The following is a 25,220-nucleotide window of genomic DNA, read 5'->3' as shown; positions in this document are numbered from 1 at the left end:
CTGATTGAGAAATCTTGTCCCTTTGGGCATTGGAAAAAAATTAGAAGGTAGATGTAAAAACCTTGAACACCAGAAGGGGGCAATGGAGGCCAAATGAGCTTACAATGGTTTGTATGCGTTTATGCTGTTTTCTTTTTCTCTATTACCTTTCATATAAGCATGTAATAGTCTATCTAATCAAATATAAGCAAATAAAACATCTGAAGTGCATCAAAAGACAAAGATTCAACAATGAATGGTCTTTCTAAACACGTTTAAATTTCATTTATTAAAAGAAATAAAACTGAAAGTCATTTCTACTATGGATGCATACTGGGAAACTGGAAAAATATGCCATATGCGATGTGATCACTTGCAAAATGCAATTTTATCAGCAATTTTAAAAATATACTTATGTTTTGATCACACTAATACAAAAGGTAGATCTTTTTCTCAGCTAACTGATTAAAAACTATGTCATGGTGCAAATATTTCAACATTAAAACACCATAAATGACTTAAAACCTCAGCAGATGTTCATATACTTATTAGCTGTTCTCAATTTCCTCCATTGTATTAGTATCTGGGCATTAGTATTTATTTTCAGCTCTAGGTTGAGCTAACATAGTAGCTAAGATGGTAAAGGCCCAATCTGATTGGTCAGATTTGGATAAACAAGCTATGACTGTAGCAAACAAAATTAACTTCTATGGATTTTGCACCTACCATCATCACAATAACAATACATTTTTGATATGTTGTGCAGCCCTAATTTATACCACAGCAATTTAATCAAACTTTGAAAGGTGTCCCTCTAATTCAGTCTAAACTGCACCAATTAAATACTGTCTAAACAGACCGGAAGAATCTTTAGCAAATCTGTACTGAAAATATCACTAACAAATCAAGACTGCAGATTCCTTCATGTTTGACTTGAGCTACTGGAAGAGCATTTTGTCAGCACATAGACAGGGCAGAAGTAGGACTGGAGCCACAGGTCAGATTTGGACTGTGGCCATTTCAATTTGTCACTTGGATTACTGTAGATTGAACAGACTCCTATACAGACACCAGGGACTATGATAGCAGTTCGGGCAGAATGACAGATTCATGAGAAAGTTTACTTCTTATTTAGGTTTATGTGTGTTTTTAAGAGCATCGTGCAAAAGATTGTCATTTTAACACTAATTCTCAAGTGTTTGATAACATTTCAGATGGCAGAATGGGATAAAAAGAAAAAATAATGACAGAATATAGTGTGTAGGTGTCGATCTCTGCACAGCAGGTCTGCGCAGTTTGGCTTTAACCCTAATTAAACACACCTGATCAAACGAATTGAGTCCTTCAGGCTTGTTTGAAACCTGCAGGTAAGTTTGAGTTGAAGTTTGTGATTAGACATAAAATCTGCAGGACTGCAGGCCTGAGTTTAACACTAGTAGTTGATGACATTTCCTTTAAAAAATCAAATGTTTCTTAGGATGCTTTGTGGCATTGCTTTATTCAGTTTATGTTGACTGTTAGGTAGTTCAAAGTCAAAAGTATTTGTGGCTCTGTTCATATGTTATAGTGTGGCTGTTGGACAATGCTGTGTTGGATTAAAATGTGCTGTTCTATATAGTAAAGCCTCCATAAGATTGGTCAGATTTGTATTGCAACAACCTAAGCATGTAGCAAACAAATGCTTGGTCCATAAAATGAGTTTAATGTATTGCACTTCTTTGCAATATGGATATTGCATATCCATATAGTATTATTAGATTAGATTAGATTAGATTAGATTAGATTAGATTAGATTAGATTAAACTTCATTGTCATTACACATGTGCAAGTGCAAGGCAGAGAAATGCAGTTCAGGTCTAACCAGGAGTGCAATAGCAGCAAGTGCAGGATATAGGTATGAGCTATAAAGGGCAATTACTGAAAAAGTATGGGTAATATTTACAGATGAATGTACTATGAACATTATAAACAATTCATATTAACTACAAACAGAGATTAACTATACATAAATATATATATATATATATATATATATATATATATATATATATATATATATATATATATATATATATATATATATATATATATATATATATATATATATATATATACAGGTTGCTATTAATAATCAGAAGTATGCAGATAAATATAAACATAATTACAAACTTATATAAGCATAGGATGTGTACAATTTAAGATGAATTATTGCAATGAATATGTGCAATTTTAATTGATAATTTAAATTATTAATTATAATTTAGCTTATTTTACAAATTATATATAATTATAAAATAGTTTATTACCACAATTATAATAATTTTTGATTTATTGTGCAGCCTTAATTTGTACGGCACATCAATTTGTGTTGATTTTTGTATATTACTTTGGACTATGCTGTGTTGTATTAATATGTTCTATATAAAAATCTCATGCATTAAGGATCTCTATGATAATGACATACCTGTATTTGCCTCATGTCCATCGTAGAATAGGTGTAGTCAGCTTTTTGCAAGTTTCATCAACCACCTGGAGAAAGCCCGAAGCCAGATCTCTTTTAAAAGTACGAGTAGGCTGCACCTCACCTGAAAAATAACACAAACAGGATTTAAAGTGACTTAAAGGACTTTAAACCCATAAACGTTAAATAAAAAGAGACTCACTCACCCTCATGTCTTTCCAAACATGTAAGACTTCTTCATCTTCTGGACACAAGTTAGGATATTTTGAAAATAAAACTTGACAACTCTATGACCAAAAAAATGACAACTTTATCAGTTGTAACAACAGGAAGGTAAGAAATTATGAATAGAATTTGCATTTTTTGGGTGAACTATCACTGTTATCATTACAATAAATGTAACAGGTATGACCTAAAATCATATATGAACAGTGATCAGTTCTTTAGCAATGTATTTAAGCTCCTGTCATCTTTACTTGCCTTTCTGTGTTGCTATTTATCCCCAGTCACTTGTCTGCACTTGTCTTTTCTCCTCATCTCTGTATTTGCCTTTGCAACTCTTCCTGATCATCATTTAACGTCTGGCCCCGACTGAAATGATGAAGGACTGGATGTTTAGAGGTGAGTGAGATGCATCTGCTGCGTTGGTTTCATCATGGTATCACACCGGGCACTCGATCAGAACAAACTCCTGCTTGTTTTTGCTCTTGACAGATTAAAACAGAACATCCTGCCAGAGATGGAGAGGAACAATATTTATGTGAGCCACTAGGTAAGGAAAAATGCTAAAGCAGCTATAATACTCACCTGAGCTTTCACTATTGTTGTCATGACCAGAGGGACCATTTTTTTCCTCACATTCCTTCCTATGATTTATATAAAGAAATTTCGACATTATTAATGGTTGCATTATTTTAAAAGAGTAATTAAAAACACATTTTTGTTATTTAAAATATTATATTTATATTTGTATGTATATAGTATAGTATATAGTATATATATATATATTGTATATTTATATTTATATTTATTATATATGTATTATATATATATATATATATATATATATATATATATATATATATATATATATATATATATATATATATATATATATATGTGTGTGTGTGTGTGTGTGTGTGTGTGTGTGTGTTATATATATATATATATATATATATATATATATATATGTGTGTGTGTGTGTGTGTGTGTGTGTGTGTGTGTATGTGTATATATATATTTATATGTATATATGCATATTTATATGCATATATATGAAACCCATAATAGATTCCTTTATAACATTTGTATTTAGTAAATGTATGTATTTCTTTTTATTTATTTATTTATTTAATGCACTTCTAATCAGATCACTTAAATTTATTTTATTTTTTTGGCTACCAAATACGGAAGAGTGCCTATCTGAATCACTACCAAGGATTCTGATTAAGGGTAAAGTTGGTTTTATATGTTTAATTAAGGACATTGTTGTCCATAATTTAATGCCAGAAAAGTATGCTTTGCTAATACTTAAATAGTGAAATCATATTAGCAGCTAATGACTATCAAAGTACTGTTCAGTCAAATAAATAGTGCTTATGTTGTTTTGAAGTCATACTTGCATGTCATTTCAGACCAAGTATTCAAAGTACCATGGTAAACTACATAGGGAGCGTGTCACAAGTGGTCACTGAAGGAATGTGCGAATATAAAACCATGTCAATGGGATTTAGAAGTTTTGTGAGACGTGATGTCCACACGACAGGATTTGTAAAGCAACTGGGATTAAAACATCTGTTTCAACTTCACTTCAGGAAGCAGTAAGTGCTATACACTGTGTTTTTGTAGCATTCTGAACGGTAATTAAACACAGCTGAAATCAGCACTGCTGCATAGTGTACACAACAATAACGTTTGTAGTAACTTACAGGCTTATTTTGAACAGTAACTTAGCTGTAATGGATCTCTTTACAGCAATATCTACGTATTTACCTGTTTAAAGGACGTCCTGTCACATTTGGCACGAGTAGATGATGAGCATAAACAGTACAACGTGTGTGCGTGCGCGTGCTTGCGTGCGTGCGCGCGCACGTGCGTGGCTAATTCATCTTACTACAGTTTTTGTGACAACAGTTTTTGTGATAATGTCTGTCTCTGTTTCATCCTTTCAGAGTTGCTTACTCTCTTTTTGCTGTGTTTATCCAATGTCTATCCTATCCTGACATTTGACTCTGAAGTGAAACCAACCAACAGTGATACATACTGCACAGGTATTTTCTTTCTTATGCATAATATTATGATTCAAAGTGTGTTTATATTGTTATATGCAGTTATTGTTCCTCATTTAAGTTTGTAAAATGATACTGTTACATTAAAAATAAAAAAATATACATTTAAAAATAGCTAATTTGCATTTTAAAATGAGCAAATAGGGTTTATGAGCTAGTGTTTCTTCTCATACTAATAAACTTCCGGTGAACGGTCAATGGGACTTTTTTCAATATTATATGGTTCCTTTTACAGAATTTATGTCGTAATGTAATTAAAATATGATCAGTTAAATAGATTTTGGGATTAATTTTGGCATTCATTTAGTTGCTTAAGCGTAAAACGTGACAAAAGCCATTTACACTGACACCCATCAGAATCGGCAGCATAGCGCAGAAGCTCCATTGAATATACTGGGGTGAAATAAATGCTAATATTATTTAAAAATAGCAGGGAAAATATAATTTAATTCAGTGCTTATTGTACAATCTGAGACCAAACTTAGACTGGATATCACTCAACCAGTGGAAATTGCAGATTTTAAAAGAAAACAGACCTTAAATGCATTGGGATACAGTTCACTGTAAACGCTAAACCGAGGTAACTGACAAATTAAAAGTCATTTAGCATACTTCTGCATATTCCGTATTGTGTTTTAAAATGTCCAAAAATGGGTTTTTTGAAAGATGGGTGGGTATTTTGACTTGAAACTTCATAGATATACTTAAAAGACATAATAGACATATTTTTTACATTTCACATTTTTCTTACATCTTGTAAAAGTTCCAAAATTGGAGCCCTATAGCTTGACGAAAGTCATCAAACTCCAAATGATTTCCATCTTATCTGACAAAATATGGCACTTTTGTATAATTGTATAATTATTTTTCTTACTTTAATCAAACAGATGACTCAAATTCAGAGCCTAAAACAATTTATATCAACGCTTCTGCTTGCTTGTAAAATTCAAAGCATTTTTACTAGTATTCATTATAATATAATAGTTAAATTTTATTAAGAAAGTTTTAGACACATCTCAAGAAAAATAGTATAATATAAAATGATGGCATAAGCTTTCTCCACTGTCCTTAACAATTTTTCACTGCCGTCTATGTTTATATTTTTAACAAGGAACATCTGCAGTAACTTAAACAAGCAAGGCTTGGTATTTTTTTAGACTCTAGTAATTTTATGTTGGCTTATGTTGTGTATTTAGTCTTGCTCTGGACTTGCATCATTTCCTCCATACAAAAGCTTACTATTTTCCTCTAGTTTTTTAAAAAAAAAAAAAGTGGCTTCAAATTACAAGCCTGAGCGGGACCGTCTGAAACCTCCACAGCTGTATATGAGGCAATGCCCACCAGGTACAAGCAACAAAAGTAGAGCAATGCTATAGTATATATATTTATTGTCGACTGTATTGTATAGTGAAGTAGTTTGATGCACTGTGTTTCTGTGGCATATGGGAGTTGCATATACTAAATATGCTGCCCATGTGATCACACTGCAGTATTCATGCTGTCCACATGAGCAGCAAGATTATTCATTCATTCACTGTCCTTCAGCTTAGTCCCTTTATTCATCAGGGGTCATCACATCGGAATGAACCGCCAACGTATCCAGCATATATTTTACACAGCGGATGCCTTTCCAGCTGCAACAGTACTGGTAAACATCCATACACACTCATTCACACACACAGAAGATTATGCTTTATAGATAATACATTTTTGTTGCTGCATCACACAATAAACTTAATCCATGTTGAAAATGCACATTATCAATGTTTTTGCAATATTGACTAGGAAGAAACTTTGGAAACAAAATACAATAATGCAAACAAAAACTGATTTATTGTTACAGATAAGGCATTATTTCAAGTACACGGCAAAAAATATCTGTAAATTAGCAGCGTTCATGTTATTATCTTTCTTTCTCCCTGTTTATTTCTGCTTTTGAATTGCATTATGGAACCTTGACTTTATTCTAGCTTTTTTAACCTTGAAAAAGTAAAAAAGAGACTTTAATGAACATTTCAATAGTTTACAGTGCCTTATTGTCTGGGTTTGTGTTGTACATTACTCTAAAAAAAAACCTTGATATAAACTGCCAGGACATTTTGTGTTATTTTACACACTTATTTCTCTCTCTATATTATTTATTAGATGTTATACTAGTTTAAAATACTAAAATGTCAATAAAAGTCACTTTGTTAAACTGTACAATTGAATTCCCAATACGAAAGTCATGAGAGCTAAAATCAAGGTCCCATAATCCAATTCACAACCATAAATAAATAGAAAACACAACAGAAATTGTTCATGAACAGATTTTTTACAGTGTTTGATGCCAGTTCTTTTAAGGAGAATTCAATGCAAGTTTGTTTGTACAGTACAGCACTTTTCACAATAATTTTCATTCATTCCAAGGCAGCTTTACAAAAGATGCATGTTATTACATTACAATCAAAGAAATATTTAAGGTGTTAGGCTGAACAGTATATACTCACACCATTCACCTACAGTTATAAAATATATAGTGTACTTTCTAAAAGGTGATGTCTATATACACAATAGATTACCATGAAGTGATCTGATCATTGCAATTAATAGTTGATAGATAAATTATATAAAGGGATAGTCACCATTTACTTGTTTCAAAACTAAAACTAAACTTCCTTTTTTTATCTGAACACAGAATATATTTTGAATAAAGCTGAAAACCTGTAACCATTGACTTCCATACATTTTTTTCTATGCATGTTAATGGTTACAGGTTTTCAACATTCTTGGAAATATCTGCTTTAGTGTTTAAAAGATGAAAGAAGCTCATAATGGTTTGGAACCGCTTGAGGCAGAGTAAATGGTGAACACATTTTCATTTTTGGGTGAACTATCCCTTTAAAACAATTTGTGTAATGCGTATTGCTTAATGACAGACTCAATTACCATTTGAAGTGCGTAAATTCTGACTATTATTCAGCTCCCATTTTTGCTGTCAATTTATTTTAATAAAATATAGTTTGTAACAATTCTCAGTGGGGCCCAGTGGTTAACTTCAAGAAGGTTGCTGGTTTGAGTCCCGGCTGTGCTAGTTAGCATTTCTGTGTGGAGTTTGCACAATAGTATCTGGATGCAGCCTTTATGATGAGGGGTAGGGTTAGGGGTGGGGTTAGATGAGCCCATTAAAAAGAATTGGATGCAGCTCAGATTGCACTGCACCAGGTCTGCATCCAGACCCCTCTCAGTTTGCATGTTCTCCTAGCACTCATATTGGTTTCCTCCGAGTGCTCCGGTTTCCACCACAGTCTGAAGACAGGCATATAGGTGAATTGAATAAGCTAAATTGGCCCTAGTTTATGAGTGTGTGTGGATGCGTGTGTATGGGTGTTTTCCAGTACAGAGAATTTTTATACTGCTGTAGTCTGTGGTTTTGCATTGACAACATGGTTGAAGTAATATTTCGACTGCAAAAAAAAAAGCAGCAGCAGCAGCAGGGAGAACATCTCATCCTTCTTTGAAATGTTTGCTACACCTGAGTTTTTTTACCGTGCTGTTCTCTGTTCAAGGTAACCTGTATCTGTACCCATTGGAGTGATACACAAGTTGTTGTCTGAGCCTGCAGCAAACTATTCTAGGCTATGTATCTTTTATATACTGTATGTGTATACTCTTAAAATTCTTGTCTAGAGTCATGTCCTAAAATGCTGCTGAGATGAGTTTATTTTTGTCTGTGTTCAGGAAATAGAAACCTAAAGGAAATCATAAAGATGTCTGTCTGTCTGTCTGTCTGTCTGTCTGTCTTTTTTGTCTGTCTGTCTTTTTTGTCTGTCTGCCTGCCCATCTGTCCGTCTATCCATCCATCCATCATTCCATGCATCCAGCCATCCAGTCATTAAATTGACATTTAAACAAGCACTTTAAAACTTCACAAAAGAGCCATCTTTTAATGCTAAATGTCATACCATAGCATTCGTTAGCATTCTCTGTGAATAAATCCATAATGCTGATTGTATTTTGAAAAGTTTATTTCTCTAATTGCACACAGTTTCTTCAGTAGATGGGTCTAATTCAAATGTTGTCCATTAAACATAGACCAACCTGACATTTAAATGTGTATTGGTAGCTTCATTCATTTTCTTGTCAGCTTAGTCTGTTTATTAATCCGGGGTCGCCACAGTGGAATGAACCGCCAACTTATCCAGCAAGTTTTTATGCAGCGGATGCCCTTCCAGCCGCAACCCATCTCTGGGAAGTATTGTTAACTTGCAGACTGAATATTTTAGCTTTTGGTGATTGAAAGCATCCTCAAGATCCTGAACTGATGGAGCAGCTGATTGATCGAAGACTGAAAAGTGGAAAATTGGATATAAATGCCTGTCCTTTTTTTCCTGCATAAAGAACTGTACTGTATTTTGGGTGGAGTTTGTGCTTTATTTAATTGCAGTTCAAACTGACTACTTGCAAATTTACTTGAGCACATCACTTAAAGCAGACATAGTAAATCTTTATATTAAAACAGAAAATTGCAATTTTATTAAATTATTATTATTATTAAATTATTATTATTATTATTATTAATAATAATAATAATATTATTTGTACAATTCTATACACATAGAATTTGTTAAACGGACAATTAATTTGTTTGTTTAGCAAACATGTGTTTGTTATACACACACAATGTTATGTGTGTTTTATACAACCTTGTTTTAGCTTGTTTTACAGCTCTCAATATGATGCAAAGTGCAATTGCATAGTTAAAAAAAGCCATAAATAAATACATAAATGTATTAATTAATTAAATGAGGGTTGTGAATTTCTTGCAAATGTATAGGGATTTTTATTACTAATAACATATCAGATTTTATTCTTGCAATTCTGGCAGAACTATTTAATCCACAAATAGCTATATCAGGTTATTATATCATTAACTGTGTGTTTAGACATTCATTTGAGGCATATTTTGTGTTTAATAATAGTGAAAAGCGTGTTTTTGATTAAAAGTGCAGGTAAATGTTTATATGATTGTGGCGCATTGTGTTACATTTAAATGTTTCCGACGACGGCACGAGCGCGTGCACGACAGTGGAAATTTCCGTTTGTTTAATGAGTGGGCGGGGCTAGTTTGTGAACTGTAATGCCATTGGCTGGCAATCTAATTAATGGCTAACACCTGCAGAGCATAAATGCCAGACGCCAGCAAGCTGCTTCCGAGTATATGTGGATGAGAGGTGAGATGCTGTGACTTTTAACCGTATTTTAAGTGTAAGACTAAAACAAACAATTGATTAGTTTTGTAGTGCATTTAAGTGCTTATTTCATTATTTAAACTCTCTTGGTTTGTAGTAGAAACCTTGCAAACAATCACACAAGTAGCCTACTCTTAAATCTCTTATCTTGTAAATATCATGTTTCTGACATGTCTTAAGTTTTAACCTGTTTAAATGTAATCATTGCTAACTGTTAGAGAAACATGCGTTTAAGTTAATTTAGTCAACTGATTTAAAAAGTGCACCTTTTAAGTCTGGTTTGTTTTAGCGTCCCTTCTACTTTAACATGTAGTATATAACTGTCTTTTAATGTCATTGTCTAGTTATGAGATTTAAAGGTAGTGTTTACTGTTTGCCCCATGTACTTTTTATGTTGACAAAGTAATGACTTTTTAACCACAGCAATGTTTCTTTTTATCATTAGGTCTCTGGATTGGAGTTGTAGGAGAAACTGGAGTATCGCTGGCATGGAGTCCTTCAACAGCTGACCTTCATTTACCTTTGACTTATTCCTGAGCAGCCTCTGTCTGCTGCTCTTGTATCCATCTGATGGTGGTATCAGCTTGGACTGATTGTTTGGTTAATCTGTGCTTTCAACCATCTTCACAGAGCCTTTATTAGCACTTCAAATTTTGCATGTCTCTTATGGTTTAAGTCTCCTTAAATGAGGTGATTTTTGATATCAGTTTGTATTAAGACATGCAAAATATGTAGTGTTTGAGGGCTCCTGGAGTGGTTGAATTTGTTTTTGTGTAGTGTTTTTTTTTTTTTTTTAATGTGCCAAGTTTGTATTTGTTTGTGCAAAATAAAAGGTTAAATGTGATCTTTTTGTACTCTTCATGATTAAGTATTACTCTTCTCTTAACGTGTTTTTGATTATGGGTTTTGGTTCTCCACACAATGTTTGTGGATGAGTTAATTTTTAATTTGTCATCAAATAAGATGATTAGTATGTCATAAATGCTGATCTAAAACCAAATGACCTAATCTGTTAAAGCTTATTTCAGCAGTGTCCATCTGAATCAAACCATCCTGAAGGTCCTGAGCTGAAGCTACGTTTAAAGCTGAAAAGTGTGGAATGGGATCCTGCTGAACCACTGATGGGGGCTGAGCTGGCTGGGCTAGATTGGTTTTTTTTTTTGTGAATTTTATGGCAATTGTTTTTTGTATTTTTTTGTATTTTTTTTTTAGGGGGGCTGGCTGGAATTTTTTTTTTTTTTTTTTGTCTGGATTTTTTTTTTTTTTAGGTTTTTTTTTTTTTTTAGGTTTTTTTTATTTTTATTTTTATTTATTTTTTTTTGTCAGCCTGGTATATCCTGGCCAAATTTTTTTTTACAGATTTTTAGCAGGATTTGTTTTTTAATTCCCTCCAGCCTGGTCCAGTTCTAAAATATTTCATAAAATTAGTCCCTCCTCCTCTTTAGCTGGTTGGCTCAGGTAGTTAAATAGTGCCTTGTAATAGGCTCTTTTGACTTAGCCACTCCTTCTCTTACTTATACTCTTCTCTGATTGGTTGATTTGAATAGGCCCCTCCCATGGGTACTTGTTCTGGAAAATTTTATAAGTAATTTTGCAAAATTTTGTCTCCTCCTGCATAACCGCTGCTGATTATTGTCACGAAAGTCCCCAGGGGGAGCGTTCTGGATCTTTACTCCGCCCCTTCGTGTCCTGCCTTCATGTCTCTGTCGCCATGTTCCGATCCGCTTGCCGAGGCACAGCCTGTCACAGCCCACGGCGACCTGACCGTCACGCAACCATGCTTTCAGTGCCGGGGTGGGGATTGAGCCCACGATGTCCCATTCAGGAAGCTGGTGCACTACCACTGTGCTACCGGCACTTTCTTACTTACTATAGTCTTTCCGGTTAATTTATCTTTTTCCTTGCAGGTAAAGCCAGTTAAACTGCTCAAATTCGGCTAAAGAGGGAATTGAACCTGCCACTTCTCAATCATGGCCCAACATGCACCGACCACCAAGCCAGCGCTCCGCTCATACTTACTAATGATATTTTTCTTATTTTATCTTTTTTTCTTGCAGGTAAAGCCATTACAACTGCTCCTGTTTGGCTAAAGAGGGCCTTGAACCTGCAACTTCACAATCATGGCCTAACATGCACTGACCACGAAGCCACTGCTTTGCTCTTACATACAAATGATTTTTGCTTATTTTTATCTTTTTTTCTTGCAGGTAAAGCCAGAAGAACAGTTAGAAATTCATTTAAAGAGAGTCTCGAACCAGGATCTTCCCTATCATGGATGGCTACGCACAGACCACTGAGCCACTGGTCTGCTCATACTTAGTAAAGCTTTTTGGTCATTTTATCTTTTTTCTTTTTTTCAACTGCTCTGAATCAGCTAAAGTGGGCCTCGATCCTGCATCCTCTCATTCATGGCCTGACGTGCATTGACCACTAACCCACAGCTCCACTCATTCTTAGTAATGATTTACGCTTATTTTATCTTTTTTCTTACAGGTGAAACCAGTTGAACTGCTCAAATCCGGCTAAAAGAGGGCATCAAACCTAGAACATCTCGATCATGCACAGCTACACACTGACCACTGAGCCACAGGTCTGCTCATACATACTATTGCTCTTTGGTAATTTTGTCTTTTTTCTTGCAGGTAAAGTAAGAAGTACACAAATTTCAGCTCATGCAGGCCTTGAACATGCAGCTTTACAATCATGGCCTGACGTGAACAGTCCACCAAGCCACAGCTCCACTCATGTTTATTAGTAATTTTTGGTTACTTTATCTTCTTTCTTGCAGGTGAAGCCAGTAGAACTGTTCTAATTTGGCTGAAGAGAGGCTTGAACCTGTAACTTCATGATCATGAACCAACGTGGAGCAACCACCAAGCCACTGCTCTGCTCATAATCATTTCTGATTTTTGTTTTTTTTTAATCTTTTTTCTTGTAGTTAAAGCCAGTAGAACTGCTGGAATTTGGCTAAAGAGAGCCTTGAACCTAGAACTTCACGACCATAGATATACAGCACAGATCCACTGAGCTACTATTTCACTTATACTTAGTGGTGATTTTTGGTTACTTTATCTATTTTTGGTGGGTGAACAAGAAGAACTGCTAAAACTTCTGCTGAAGTGAGGCTCAAACCTGGAATTTCATGTTCATGATTCTACCCATTCAGGGCATTACCACTGTGCTACCAGCACTTTCTTACTTGCTATAGACTTTACGGTTACTTCATCCTTTTTCTCGCAGGTAAAGCCAGAAAAGCTGCTCATATCTTATCTAAAGAGGGTCTCAAACCTGCAACTTCTTGCAACTTGACGTGCAGACCACTGAGCCACTGGTGTTCTCTCTAACACAATGTGTTTTGGTAATTTTATCTTTCTTTTTTACAGACAAAGATTCAATTTTGACTAAAGCATGCTTTGAACCTCAAACTTTCCAATCACAATGTGACCACTCAGACCACTGAGCCACTGGTGATTCATTGATTACTAATGATTTTTGGATATTTTGTCTTTTGTTCCTTTAAAGTTAGACCATGAGAAATTCATCTAAAGAGGGATTCGAACCAGGAATTCCCAGATCAGGGATGGCTGAACAGACCACTGAGCCACATGGACTCTACACTCACTTCTATCTTTTGGTATGTTTGACTTTTTTTTTTTCTTGCAAAAATCAGAACAATTTAATATGCAGCGCTGGAGGGCCTAGAACCCAGATCTTCCTCAAACCTGGATCTTCTGTACAAAAGGCGAACGCACAGACCACTGAGCCATTGAGCGTGCTGTGCACTCGCTTGTTTTTAGGTTTTTCTGTTTTTTATCAATGGTCAAATCAGCTAAAATTGACGAAGCTGAGCCTAGAACCCAGATCTTTCTCGGACCTAGATCTTCTGTACAAAAGGCAAACGCTTAGACCACTGAGCCATTGACATTTTGGTCTGCTGTGTATTTTTGTGGGTTTTTCTGCTTTTTATCAATGGTTTAATCAACGAAAACAAGCATAGAACCAGACTAGAACCTAGATCTTTCTCAAATCTGGATCTTTTGCACGAAAGGCTAACGCACAGACCGCTGAGCCATTGAGGTTGTGCTTTGCTATTTACTTTTGTGGGTTTTTGTCCTTTTTATCAATGGTTAAATCAACAAAAAATTACTAAGGCGAGTCTAGAACCCAGATCTTTCCTGAACCTGGATCTTCTGTACAACTGGCAAATGCTCAGACCAGTGAGCCATTGATTTGTTGTTCAGTTTTGTGGGTTTTTATGAATGGTTACATCAACGGAAACTGGCAAAGGCGAGCCTAGAAGCCAAATCTTTTTTGAACCTGGATCTTTCGTACGAGAAGCAAGGTCACAGACCTCTGAGCTATTGATCTTGTAGTGCATAATTTTTTTATTTGTGTTTTTCTGCTTTTAATTGATGTACAAACAAACGAAAACAGATGAAGGTGAGCCTAGAACCCAGATTTTCTTAAATCTGCATCTTCTGTACGAAAGACTAACTCTCAGACCACTGAACCATTGATGCACACTCATTTTTTGGGGGGGTTTTAGTGCTTTTTATCGATTGTCAAATCAACAAAAACTGAGAAAGGCAAGCTTAGAACCCAGATCTTTCTCGAAACAGAATCTTTCGTACAGAAGGCAAATGCACAGACCACTGAGCCATTGAGGTTGTAACATGAAAATGTTTTTGTGAGTTTTTGTGCTTTTAATCTTTGGTCAAAGCAACAAAAACTGACGAAGGCGAGCCTAGAATCCAGATCTTCTGTACAAAAGGCAAAATTACAGACGGCTAAGCTATTGAGTCTAACATATAATCTATTGTTGTTTAGGTTTTTGTTCCATTTATTGATATTCAAGCAACGGAGACAGTTTTAAGCAAGCCTAGAACCCTGATCTTGGTGAGAGGCGAACATAGATTCATGGGAATCACAGATTGCTAATTGGGTTTTTCTGCTTTTTATCGATGTACAAACCAATGAAACTAACTTAAGGCAAGGCTAGAACCCAGATCTTTCTTGAACCTTGATCCTATGTATGAAAGGCAAGCTCACAGACCACTGAACTATCGAGACTTTGAAGCATAGTGTTGTTATGTGGGATTTTGTGCTTTTTATCGATGTAAACGAACAAAACATTTCAAAACAACTCTAGAACCTTGATCTTTTGCATGGAAGGCAAACGCACAAACCACTGAGCTACTGAGTCTGGGTTGTAAAATCTTGTTATTTGGGTTTTTGTGCTACTTATCGATGTACGAACCAACGGAAACCTAGAACTCCTAGAGAAACCTAGAGCCTAGAACTCGGATCTTTCTCAAACCTGGATCTTCTGCCTTAAAGTCAAACTCACAGAGCAGTTTGCCATTGAGTCTGTTACACATGATCTTGTTATGTGGGTTTTTGTGCTTTTTATTGATGTACAAACCAACAAAAACGATTCAAAGTAGGCCTAGAACTTAGATCTTTCTCGAAGTTGGAGCCTCTGCATGACGACGAACAGACCACTTGTATCATCACAGGTATCAAGACTGTGATGTAAGCTCTCGCTGTTTGTGTTTTTGTGTGTTTTATCAATGTACAAACAGGCACAGGGATGTAAAAAAAACCTACCTGGCCTTTTTAACTTCCAAACATCCTCAAACCCCAGAAAGCCTCTTGAACACGTGACTGAAGCTTTAATCATCTGCTTTAAAATGTTTTATTTGCTTCAGTCATGTACTGATAGTCAGTTTTATTAGTGTTTATAAGCCCTTATGGCTCATTTTTAGATTCTCTAATGAGCTTGTTTAAGATTTACAATAATTGATGAGATCCATCAGGACCTACATTGAGCTCAAAGACACTTTATTCACTTAAATTGATTAGATACACAGTTGACATGACTAGTAAAGAAGTTGTATTATTATTTTATGATCATTACATCTATTAAAAACAGCCCATGATGGCATTTAAACACGAACATCAAACATAAAATTGTGATATGATTGAGTTTACTTATAAAATATTGAAAATGAAAGTAAAATCTTTTATAAAGTAAAGCTCAAGTGAAAGTTTGAGCGCTTTTATTTACTCATACATTTTGCCAATGTAGTGTGTGTGACATTTCTGAATGAAACAAGCAATTAATTTGGGTGAACAATATTTAATTGTAAATGAAACCAATAATCCAGCATGCACAGTGTTTGTTTTCATGTTGACTTAAAGTATTAAAAATAGTTAGAAAATAAAACAAACTAGATCTGATGAAATATTAATCACACAAAACAGAAACAAGATCATTCACTGTGTGACACTGAAACACATCAACTAAAGTAAAAAAGAAATCAATTTATCTTAATTAACATGTTAATATGTAATGAAATATCGCAGATATTGTTTAGCTCTGGTGTGAACTTTAATAAAGTACTGAAGGGTGACATACTTTTCTGTCGTGCAGAGTTTAATAGGGAGATCCTGCTTTAATCAGAGGTCAAAGGCTGCATTTCCTCTGTAAATCTTAAGTAAATCCAGACAAACACCTCCTGCATCATTGACAGAAAATAACTTTCATTAATAGAAAAGACAAAGACAATGGCCATTCTCCTCACAATCAGCAGGTTCATCAGGACAGCTAACAAACTGAGGTGTCCTCATATCTGAAATGACAAATATGCATTTATAGTGTTTTAAGCTGAAATCACACACTCTCTCACTCTCTAGATCAGGGGTGCCCAAACTTTGTCCCAGAGGGCCGGTGTCCTGCAGATTTTAGCTCCAAGTTGCCTTAACACACCTGTAAGGATGTTTCTAGAAAGCTTAGTGAAGCTGAGGTCACACTATAAGCTTGCAAAATTCTGTAGTATGGCACTGTGAAAATGGCCAGGATTAAACAACATGATTAGACATTTAAAGAAGCAAGTGATTACTCAATGTTTTAAATTTCTGCACAGAGAGCTCGTGTTTTGATCCTCGGCTTGTCTCACACAGTCATGTGATGTGATTTCGCAGATCAGAGTTCACCAAGCTTGAACTTAGCAACAATGTGAACTGCAAAATTTGCCGCTTGACTTTGCGTTTCCAGTCTGATGCATTCATGTGCATACAAATGGAAGTCTATAGGGAGAAAAGTCCAGTGTGACGGCAGTTTAAGAGATTAATTAGCTAGCCCAGGTGTGTGTGAGTGGGATTGGAACAAAACTTTGCAGGACACCAGCCCTCCAGGACCAAATTTGGACAACCCTGCTCTAGGTGTTATTATTATTTCATCGTTCATAGCAGATTTTCATTTACCAGGTTTCATCATATTTGTGACCCTGGACTACAAAACCAGTCTGATTTTGCACATCTGTATTTTTTGGCAATAACCAAAGTACACTGTATGGGTCAAAATTACAGATTTTATTTTAATTTTATGACTAAACTCGCTATCATTTAGTTAGTAAACATCCTGTTCTATGAAATATTTATTACATTTCCTATCGTAAATATATAATAACTACATTTTGTAATTATTAATATGCATTGCTGAGAACTTAATGTGGACAAATTTAAATAATCTCAGTATTTTGATTTCAGCTAAATACTGTCCAAACATCACTAGAAAGCTTATTCAATTCAATTGTCAGATCTTTGACACTTATGACTGGTTTTGTTGTCCGGGGTCTAATTCGACTTATACTTACTACATTTAATGACTCTGAAACGTCCTCATTTGTTTTAGACCTTCAGGCTTCACACAATCCAAGAATGAATTGTAAACATCTGGACCGATTTCCTGAAATGCAGAAGAAAATATTTTCATCAACTGAGAAAAACAGACAGAGGTGGTAATGCAGAGAAAGTGGTTTGTGATTTCTGATCTTTCTGAGGCCTGAAAACTGTTGCAACCCAAACAAAAATATAAGCAAAACCTTTCAGAAGATGGGCTAAAGGTTAGGCTTATAGTGGTCAGCACTTCTTGTTTTTTTGTGACAGTAAAAAGTGCACTGATCATTACACTTCACGTCAGCAACACTTTAGATGTTTATATTGTGAAGAAGAAGCCATACAGTATGCATTTCTGTTATATCCACCAAATGAAATTATATTTGAACACATTGTAAATTAACAGTAGACTCAAATAAAGGATCCCTGCAGATCCCAATGAAAAACTTTTAAACATTTTAGCTTTTACTTGCACAAGTGTTCTTTTCTCAGCATAACTGATCAGCTTATTATCTCATGTATAGTCATGGATTAATGGCTTTGGTTAGGTTCCATAAAATAGAAAGAGTTTGAGATTTATTCTTCCGGGAAGAAACCCTTGGCCTGGCCAAACGAAGCTTTTTAACTTGATGAAGTTCAAAAGAAAATTCAGCTCTTAATAAAGGGAGCTGACAATTACTGAAGTTCAGAAACAGACACACTTCAACACATTACACTGAAAATGAATGGCATAAGGAAAAGTGCACTAAAATATCAAAGACGTCTATTTATAATGTCCCACTTATTAAATTGGATTATTTTATAACATTTTATGACGCTTATTATTATTATTAACATTTGTTTAGTATCTATTAATATTAACCAGACTTCAATTACTTTTAATTAGAACATTGATCATAAAAATATATATATTAAGGACTTGTCACATTTACTCTACAGTATATACGTAATTTTATACTTTATCAGACTTTATCAAATAATTAAAACTAGCTTCACTAGCTACTGGTTAATGTGAAACTTTGTATGACAAATATGATTTGTTGAGTCAAAATATATTGTTTTACAGTAGTTGTTATCTTTTAATAGTCCGTCAGTTTAGACTTTGACACATCAGAATATAATATTGACTTAAATGTTTAAAAAAAGGAATGTTAAAAATATATATATATGAAGGACTTGTCACATTAAGTCTACAGTATATATGCAATTTTATACTTTTTCAAACAATTATGACTTTGATTTATTATTTTTTACATTTGTTCAGTATCTATTAATATTAACCAGACTTAAATTAATCAAAGTGCATTTTGATCATTTAAAATATACATCTATTTCAAGATAATTATACATCTAACATCACAGCATCACTAGGAACTATTAAAAATGAAATTTAGTATCATAAATATGATTTGTTCTATCAAAATTGATAGTTTTTTTTTGTTAAAGTGCATCAGTTCAGACTTTGATGAACTCAAATGTTTGAATAGGGAGGTTGTGAATGTTATTAATATTTGACTAAGGAAAAATCTCTATGCAAATACTTCCCAACATACTTCAAAACAACGAAAGGACACTTTGAGTATTCATTTTAATGGTGTGTGTGCGTCATTTCTCCATGCCTACGGTTAAAGAAAATTCCCAAAATACGTCTGTTGTTCACTATTTCCTATATAAACTCGATGTAATGCTTTAGCTTGATATTAAAAATATAACAAATTTGACGGATCTAAATTGGTTTCTAAATTAAATGATAATTATTGTGGATGTGCATATATTTTAAATGATCATAATTTCCACGTTAGTATAGGCTACTATATAGCTACAAACCATCATACACAAATATCCTCTATAATTTGAATCTGATGGCAAACAAACACGTTTGCTATTTATTTATTTACTTACTTATTCATTTATGTATGTACTGTATGTATAAAAACATCAGCATAGACTAAGACACATCAGAATAAAACATTGCATGGCCTAAATGTTTGGATAAGGGAATGTTGTGGAAGCTATTTATATTTTACCAAGGTAAATCTCTATGCAAATACTTCCAAAACAGAATAAAAGAAGACTGAGTATTTTAATGTTCTGTGTGGGTGTGCTCTGTCTATTGTATACTGAAAATACATGTACTGTATGTATAAACAGCATTTATGTAAAATGAAATTATTTTTTAGAAAACATCCTGATCTTACACTCTACTAATGAAAACTTATTTTAAAATATGTCAGCACATATCAAAATTTCACATTAAACATACATAAGCATTAAACATAAGTGTGTACACGCTTTGTGTCAGCCTTTTTAATTTAATAAATTTGTATTTTTGGAGCCTTGGTGTTGCTGCCTTTGATTAACATTTAATTTGCACTTTTTGTGTTAAGAGGGATGTGCGTGCTCTTGTACAGTTTTTACATTAAACATTTTTGTAGTAATACTAATTTGCTATAGTGATGTTACATCTATGTACACGTAGCTATAATTATCTTAAAATTCACTGAATAAATATAAATATTGAAATAATATTTTATGGCATGCCTATACTTATACTGTAAAATTATTACAATTTTTATATATTATTCATTATTCATGTTTTATTTTCTCTTTTACATATTTTCAAAAGCATTTCCTTTTTAATAAATCAACTCAAAATTAAAGACATCAATTATAAGAGGTCTTTCTTTCTGCACTTCTTTAATGTCTATAAACTATTATTCTAATTATTATGTTTACAGCGCATTATGCTTCATAACTAACAGCAGCTCTAACCTTTTCGGTTTATCTGTTTTGCATACTTACTTTCCCAAAACCCAGAGATCATTTGAATACATGATTTCCTTCAGCGCAGTTCACAATCAAACAACCTGCTGACCAGGTAAGAAGCTTTATGATCTCAGCTTTATATTCACTAACATGTATTTCTTACCAAACTGATCATAGTAAACCAACATAATTTTTATATGTATAAATGAAGCATCAGAATTAATTTCCTATCATTGTTTCTTGTCGATGTGTTCTGTCTGAAAAACATCATTTACATTCAGGTGCTCTGATTTTGTACTTTGCTTTTTGTACTGTTTGGATATCTCAAACTAAATCATTTTAAGACAACATAGTATTTACACACTATCTTTTGGCTTAGTTCGGAGGTCAACACAGGGGGAAAATATAATTTAATATGAGGTATTTATTACCTTTGCTGTCTGCTATGATGGATATTTAATAATTTGAATTGATCAAAATTATCAAAACACTTTATGAGAGAAGGCTGAATGTATAGACTTATATAGCAAATATTTGTATGACTGAATTCACCAAACAATCAAATGAATAAATGACAAATGTATTTAAATTGATCATATAATATCGTATATACAATTACATCTAAATCAGGAGCGTCCAAACTCGGTCCTGGAGGGCCGATTTCCTGGAGAGTTTAGCTCCTACCCCAAACAAACACACCTGAACCAAGTAATCAAGCTCTTACTGGAAAAACTTCCTTGCAGGTGTGTTGATGGAAGTTGGAGCTAAACTCAGGAGCACACCGAACCTCCAGGACTGAGTTTGGACACCCCTGATCTAAATGGAGCATAAAACCCAGGTAAGTACTATTTGTTGCTTAGATTCGTTTCACTTCACATTGTTTCTTATTTTTTCCCCCTTTTATTAAATAATTTATATATATATATATTTATTTTTACAGCTTGCATTGGTGTTTGAATTATTCCCTGAAACAACCACATATATTCTGTGCTTTATATCAAAGTGTGTCTACAGTAGATTCTGATTAAAACACAGAGAGCAACATTAATGATGTTCCTGCTTGTGCCTCTTCTCCTCTGTGGTAAGTTTTCACTTTGTGTTATATTTGCTGAGCTTTGGAAAATCAGTTTTATTTGTTGTTCTAATAAATACATGTCTGATCTGTTTGGCTGATATACTTAATTAAATAATTTTATGCGTTTATACTTTCAACTAAATAAATTTTAGTTTCTTTTTTGGGTCTATTAATATTAATAGATATTTTAAAAATTGTATTATATTATTATATTTTACAGTTTTATATTATGAAGATTATTGCACCGATTGGCGTATCTTTAAAGAACAGTACTAAACAACAGCCTTTTTACAAAATTGTACATGTAATTAATGTGTTGTTTTGAATAGTTGCATGTAGAAAAATGTTATTCATATGCAAGTGACAAATGTTTAACTTAGCAATTTTCCAAAGTTTGAAATAAAAGACATAAATTTCCTCAATATTAAGGTAAGTATATAGAATATTTTGTAATAACATAATTTTCTGCAATTATTTGTTTTTAAAATTACTGATGAATTGCAAAATGTCTTTACGGAAACATTCAATACAGTAACTATGAAATTTATCAGTAATTTTTAAACACAAAACATAAAATAACATTTTAAATATGCCAAAAGCTGTGTAATGACATTAATAACACAAGTAATTAAATTAATAACAATTATTATTACAAATAAAATAATAATGCATAATGTTTTTATTGTAAATGAGATGGGGAGGATTTGTAAGTGATAAATTATAAGAGATTTTATTTACATGATATCATAATTTATAATATTTTACATTAAAGACAAGTATGTTTTATTGAAAAATCAAGAATAAGTGGTCTGCACATTTGTTATTGAACAGCCATGAAAATGCAGTGATAAATATCAGTTTCAGTTTCTAAACATTAATAAATAACACTATTACAAACTGAAAATCGAACGTATTTAAATTAAAAGTCATTTCATTGTTTCAAACTAAAGTGTCATTTTAGTGAAGATGTTGATGTTGTGTTTCTAAATGTGTGTTTTTCTCTTCAGCTTTTCCTCCTTCAGCTGCTGAAGGCCGACTGAGACAGTTCTACATAATGAAGCAGAGGAGTAACAATACATCTGCTGCTCAGAGTTTATGCAGAGTAAACTACACTGACCTCGTCACAATTTATGACCAACAAGACAATATTAAATTACAGCAACTGCTCAATAGCAGCAGCTTTCAGCAAGGCTGGATTGGTGCTTATAGAGGAAACTACAGTCTAAAATGGTCAAATGGTGATGATGTTACATACAGTAGATATTCTCCAAGCTATTCAGATCAAACTCGCTGTGCTGCTTTGAATGCTAATGGAGACTGGGAATCTATCCTGTGCAATGAGACAAAACACTTCATGTGCTATGAACAAGGTAATAAAATTTAATTACAAACGGAGATGCATTTAATGTATTTAAAATATGTTTTTTAATTCTGAGTGTTTTGTTATTTTATTTTTAACAAAATGTATACATAAGTGTTTTCTATTTAAAATTCATTAACAAATATATCATGTTATTTTTAAATAATACTAGAACTTGATCACTAAGCTTAGAACAAGACAACCTAATTTAGTGTTTTGACAAGATGTACTGTAAATAAATCACATTGCACATCTTGTTAAATCCAGTGTGCTCATTGCAATCTTGAAAAAAAGTTGATTTAGTTCAATAGCAATAAAATAAAAAAAGTTCAAAAAATAGATATTTGTCAAGAATATAGCAAATAGGCAAAGTAGAATTGCATTAAATGATCATTTATTTCTTGACAATAGATCCCTGTAAATCTCATTAGCATTAAATAAAACAGTTAATAGTCAAACATTTGTTAGAAAAATTGGTGGTTCATTCCTCTGTGTATAACACTGATAAAACAGGTAATAAGCTGAAGGAAATGAGTAAGTGAATAACCATTTTGCTGCCATACTGCTCTGTAGCTTTCATTTTACCTAGAAACCGCAGTTAAACATCTTGTGGTTTCACAAAACTGGCTGAAGCACATATTTCCAATGAGCCTGTGTTGGTTAGGGTTGTGTGATCAGCTTCACTCAGACTCATACTGCTGGTCTGGAGCTGCTGTCCTGAAACTGCTGTACTGTAATGCACTGTGATTCTGCATTTGGGAATACACTATCATGCCTGACGCACACACAAGGACATCACATAGCCTAGCCTGCAATCCCTTAATCCTTTTAGCTTTATGTATTATCATAAACGCTTTCAGTTATATTTCTGTTGAGCATAAACAACTGAAAGAAAAATGGTTCAATACATTTAATTACATTCGTCTTAAAGTGACAGCAGCTTAATATATGCTTTGAATTTTTCTTGTATTTTCACGACAATTTATAGTTATATAGTATATCATTGAAAATAACTCATAGCTTGGTTAAATTTCTCACTCCACTATTTTATATTTTATTGCAATAGGCCTACAATTGCAAAACAAGTATGTCATTTCTAACATGATTTTTCCTTTATTTGTGCCAATACTGCTTATAAGTATTACAATGTAATTCAACCATATTAAAACATCTTACAACATTTAAACAGATGGAGATGGAGGAACAACCTACAACTACTTATTAATCCCTCAAAACAAAAACTGGTCTGATGCTCAGCTTTACTGCAGAGAGAATCACACTGATTTAGTCTCTATTAGAAATGAGGAGGAAAATACCCTGGTGAAGAACAATGGAACACAGAGTAATACTGCTTTCTGGATCGGCCTGCTGAATGACAATGTGAACTGGAGAGATGGAGGACCATCCGCTTACAGAAACTGGTTTCAGGAGTTTGAGCAGAGCAGACCTAATGCTTTCATGAGATTAACTGATGGGCGGTGGACAAGAGCTGATATCAATAATAACTATCCTCTGTGCTACAGTAAGACGACACACACAACAGCTTTAAAATTCAAGAAATTCCCATTTCATCTATACATGTCATTATAATCTGCTGTATTTGACTAGTTTTGGATGTTTGTTATTGTCAGAGAGCTTCATTCATGTGAGTCCTGCTGAGATGTCCTGGGAAGATGCTATGAATTACTGCAGCTCTCAGTTTTCTGGAGCTCTGTGTCTGGAGTCTGAGAACGATCAGACAGAAACGCAGCGAGAGTTAAACAGAAATAATATCTCTGCTCCAGTTTGGGTGGGTCTCAGACAGAGCCGACTTTTCGGATTCTGGATGTGGATCAATGGTCTTCAAGTGAGAAACTGGACAAACTGGAAAGGAGGAAAGGCTCCTGAAGCTGCGCTTTCTCAACACTGCGCTGCCATGGAGAAGGTGAACGGACGATACACACTGACTGATAAAGACTGCAGGTCTACATTCAGAGTTGTGTGTGAGAAAAACTAGTGAACACAAATTCACAGAGTAGATCCTGGATTAACTAATCAGATTTCAGGTTAAATTTAGATGTATGATTACACTGGTTAGTGGTTTCTACACTATTAATATTCAGCTATTCTTGATATTGAACATTTATTATTAGGTTTAGTATGTTTTTTTGACATAAATGGAAATTAAAATATATTGATCTACAAACATGTATAACTAGTTATATTTGCTGTTGTTTTGTTAATCTCTTATTTCCTGTAATATTGGTTGTGATTTCTATAAGTTGTGTGTGTAGTTTGATGCTTTCAGTCAATATCACTGTTGTTTCAGGTTGTCAAACACAACTCAATAAACATTGTTCTGGAATCCACTGGAATCTGTCTTTAATGTCTGTGAATTATT

General features: G+C 33.7%; 2 protein-coding genes and 1 long non-coding RNA gene across 22 annotated transcripts in view; 1 reads left to right on the top strand and 2 right to left on the bottom strand.

Annotated features, from left to right (window-relative positions):
- Window positions 1-4,537, bottom strand: part of LOC147844603 (uncharacterized) — a 240,158-nt gene extending 235,621 nt beyond the window's left edge. For 5 of the 7 annotated variants that reach the window (XM_088649935.1, XM_088649938.1, XM_088649936.1 and 2 more), the window contains exons 1-5: window positions 4,433-4,537; window positions 3,248-3,306; window positions 2,921-3,170; window positions 2,647-2,727; window positions 2,444-2,564 (exon numbers count right to left, since the gene is read on the bottom strand). The gene's annotated coding sequence lies outside the window, so the exon portion shown is untranslated. The remainder of the gene's footprint in view (window positions 1-2,443; window positions 2,565-2,646; window positions 2,728-2,920; window positions 3,171-3,247; window positions 3,307-4,432) is intronic. The other 2 variants (XM_088649939.1, XM_088649934.1) reach the window with 1 other exon arrangement.
- Window positions 4,538-4,570: 33 nt separating this feature from the next.
- LOC141381559 (secretory phospholipase A2 receptor-like) lies at window positions 4,571-25,188 on the top strand. 13 transcript variants are annotated; one of them, XM_087247883.1, is made up of 13 exons: window positions 4,571-4,710; window positions 6,295-6,376; window positions 12,167-12,263; window positions 12,453-12,549; window positions 13,200-13,317; window positions 13,482-13,593; window positions 17,656-17,758; window positions 20,457-20,517; window positions 21,149-21,243; window positions 21,346-21,486; window positions 22,488-22,850; window positions 24,030-24,362; window positions 24,472-25,188. In XM_087247883.1, the coding sequence occupies exons 10-13, from the start codon at window positions 21,453-21,455 to the stop codon at window positions 24,834-24,836; spliced, it is 1,095 nt and encodes a 364-aa protein (XP_087104009.1). In that variant the 5' UTR covers window positions 4,571-4,710; window positions 6,295-6,376; window positions 12,167-12,263; window positions 12,453-12,549; window positions 13,200-13,317; window positions 13,482-13,593; window positions 17,656-17,758; window positions 20,457-20,517; window positions 21,149-21,243; window positions 21,346-21,452; the 3' UTR covers window positions 24,837-25,188. The 13 variants fall into 13 exon arrangements, with proteins under 13 accessions (XP_087104009.1, XP_087104003.1, XP_087104002.1 ...); XM_087247877.1 differs by lacking the exon at window positions 21,149-21,243 and adding an exon at window positions 12,748-13,078 and having other exon boundaries at window positions 12,167-12,278; window positions 17,656-17,761; XM_087247876.1 differs by lacking the exon at window positions 21,149-21,243 and adding an exon at window positions 12,748-13,078 and having other exon boundaries at window positions 12,167-12,278; window positions 17,656-17,778.
- Window positions 16,083-25,220, bottom strand: part of LOC137491389 (uncharacterized) — a 54,408-nt gene continuing 45,270 nt past the window's right edge. For both annotated transcript variants that reach the window (XR_015482453.1, XR_015482452.1), the window contains exons 3-4: window positions 17,618-17,709; window positions 16,083-16,591 (exon numbers count right to left, since the gene is read on the bottom strand). This is a non-coding gene — a long non-coding RNA (uncharacterized LOC137491389). The remainder of the gene's footprint in view (window positions 16,592-17,617; window positions 17,710-25,220) is intronic.

Source organism: Danio rerio, chromosome 4 (assembly GCF_052040795.2).
Source record: "Danio rerio strain M-AB ecotype USA chromosome 4, GRCz13ab, whole genome shotgun sequence".
NCBI classification, from domain to species: Eukaryota; Metazoa; Chordata; class Actinopteri; order Cypriniformes; family Danionidae; genus Danio; species Danio rerio.
This window is presented reverse-complemented; position numbering and strand designations above follow the sequence as displayed.

Coding starts and splice junctions, on each gene's coding strand:
- LOC141381559 (XM_087247886.1), top strand. CDS start 21,453: ATGATGTTCCTGCTTGTGCCTCTTCTCCTCTGTG. Junction 21,487..22,487: donor TGTGCCTCTTCTCCTCTGTG/GTAAGTTTTCAC, acceptor TTTTCTCTTCAG/CTTTTCCTCCTTCAGCTGCT. Junction 22,851..24,029: donor CTTCATGTGCTATGAACAAG/GTAATAAAATTT, acceptor ACATTTAAACAG/ATGGAGATGGAGGAACAACC.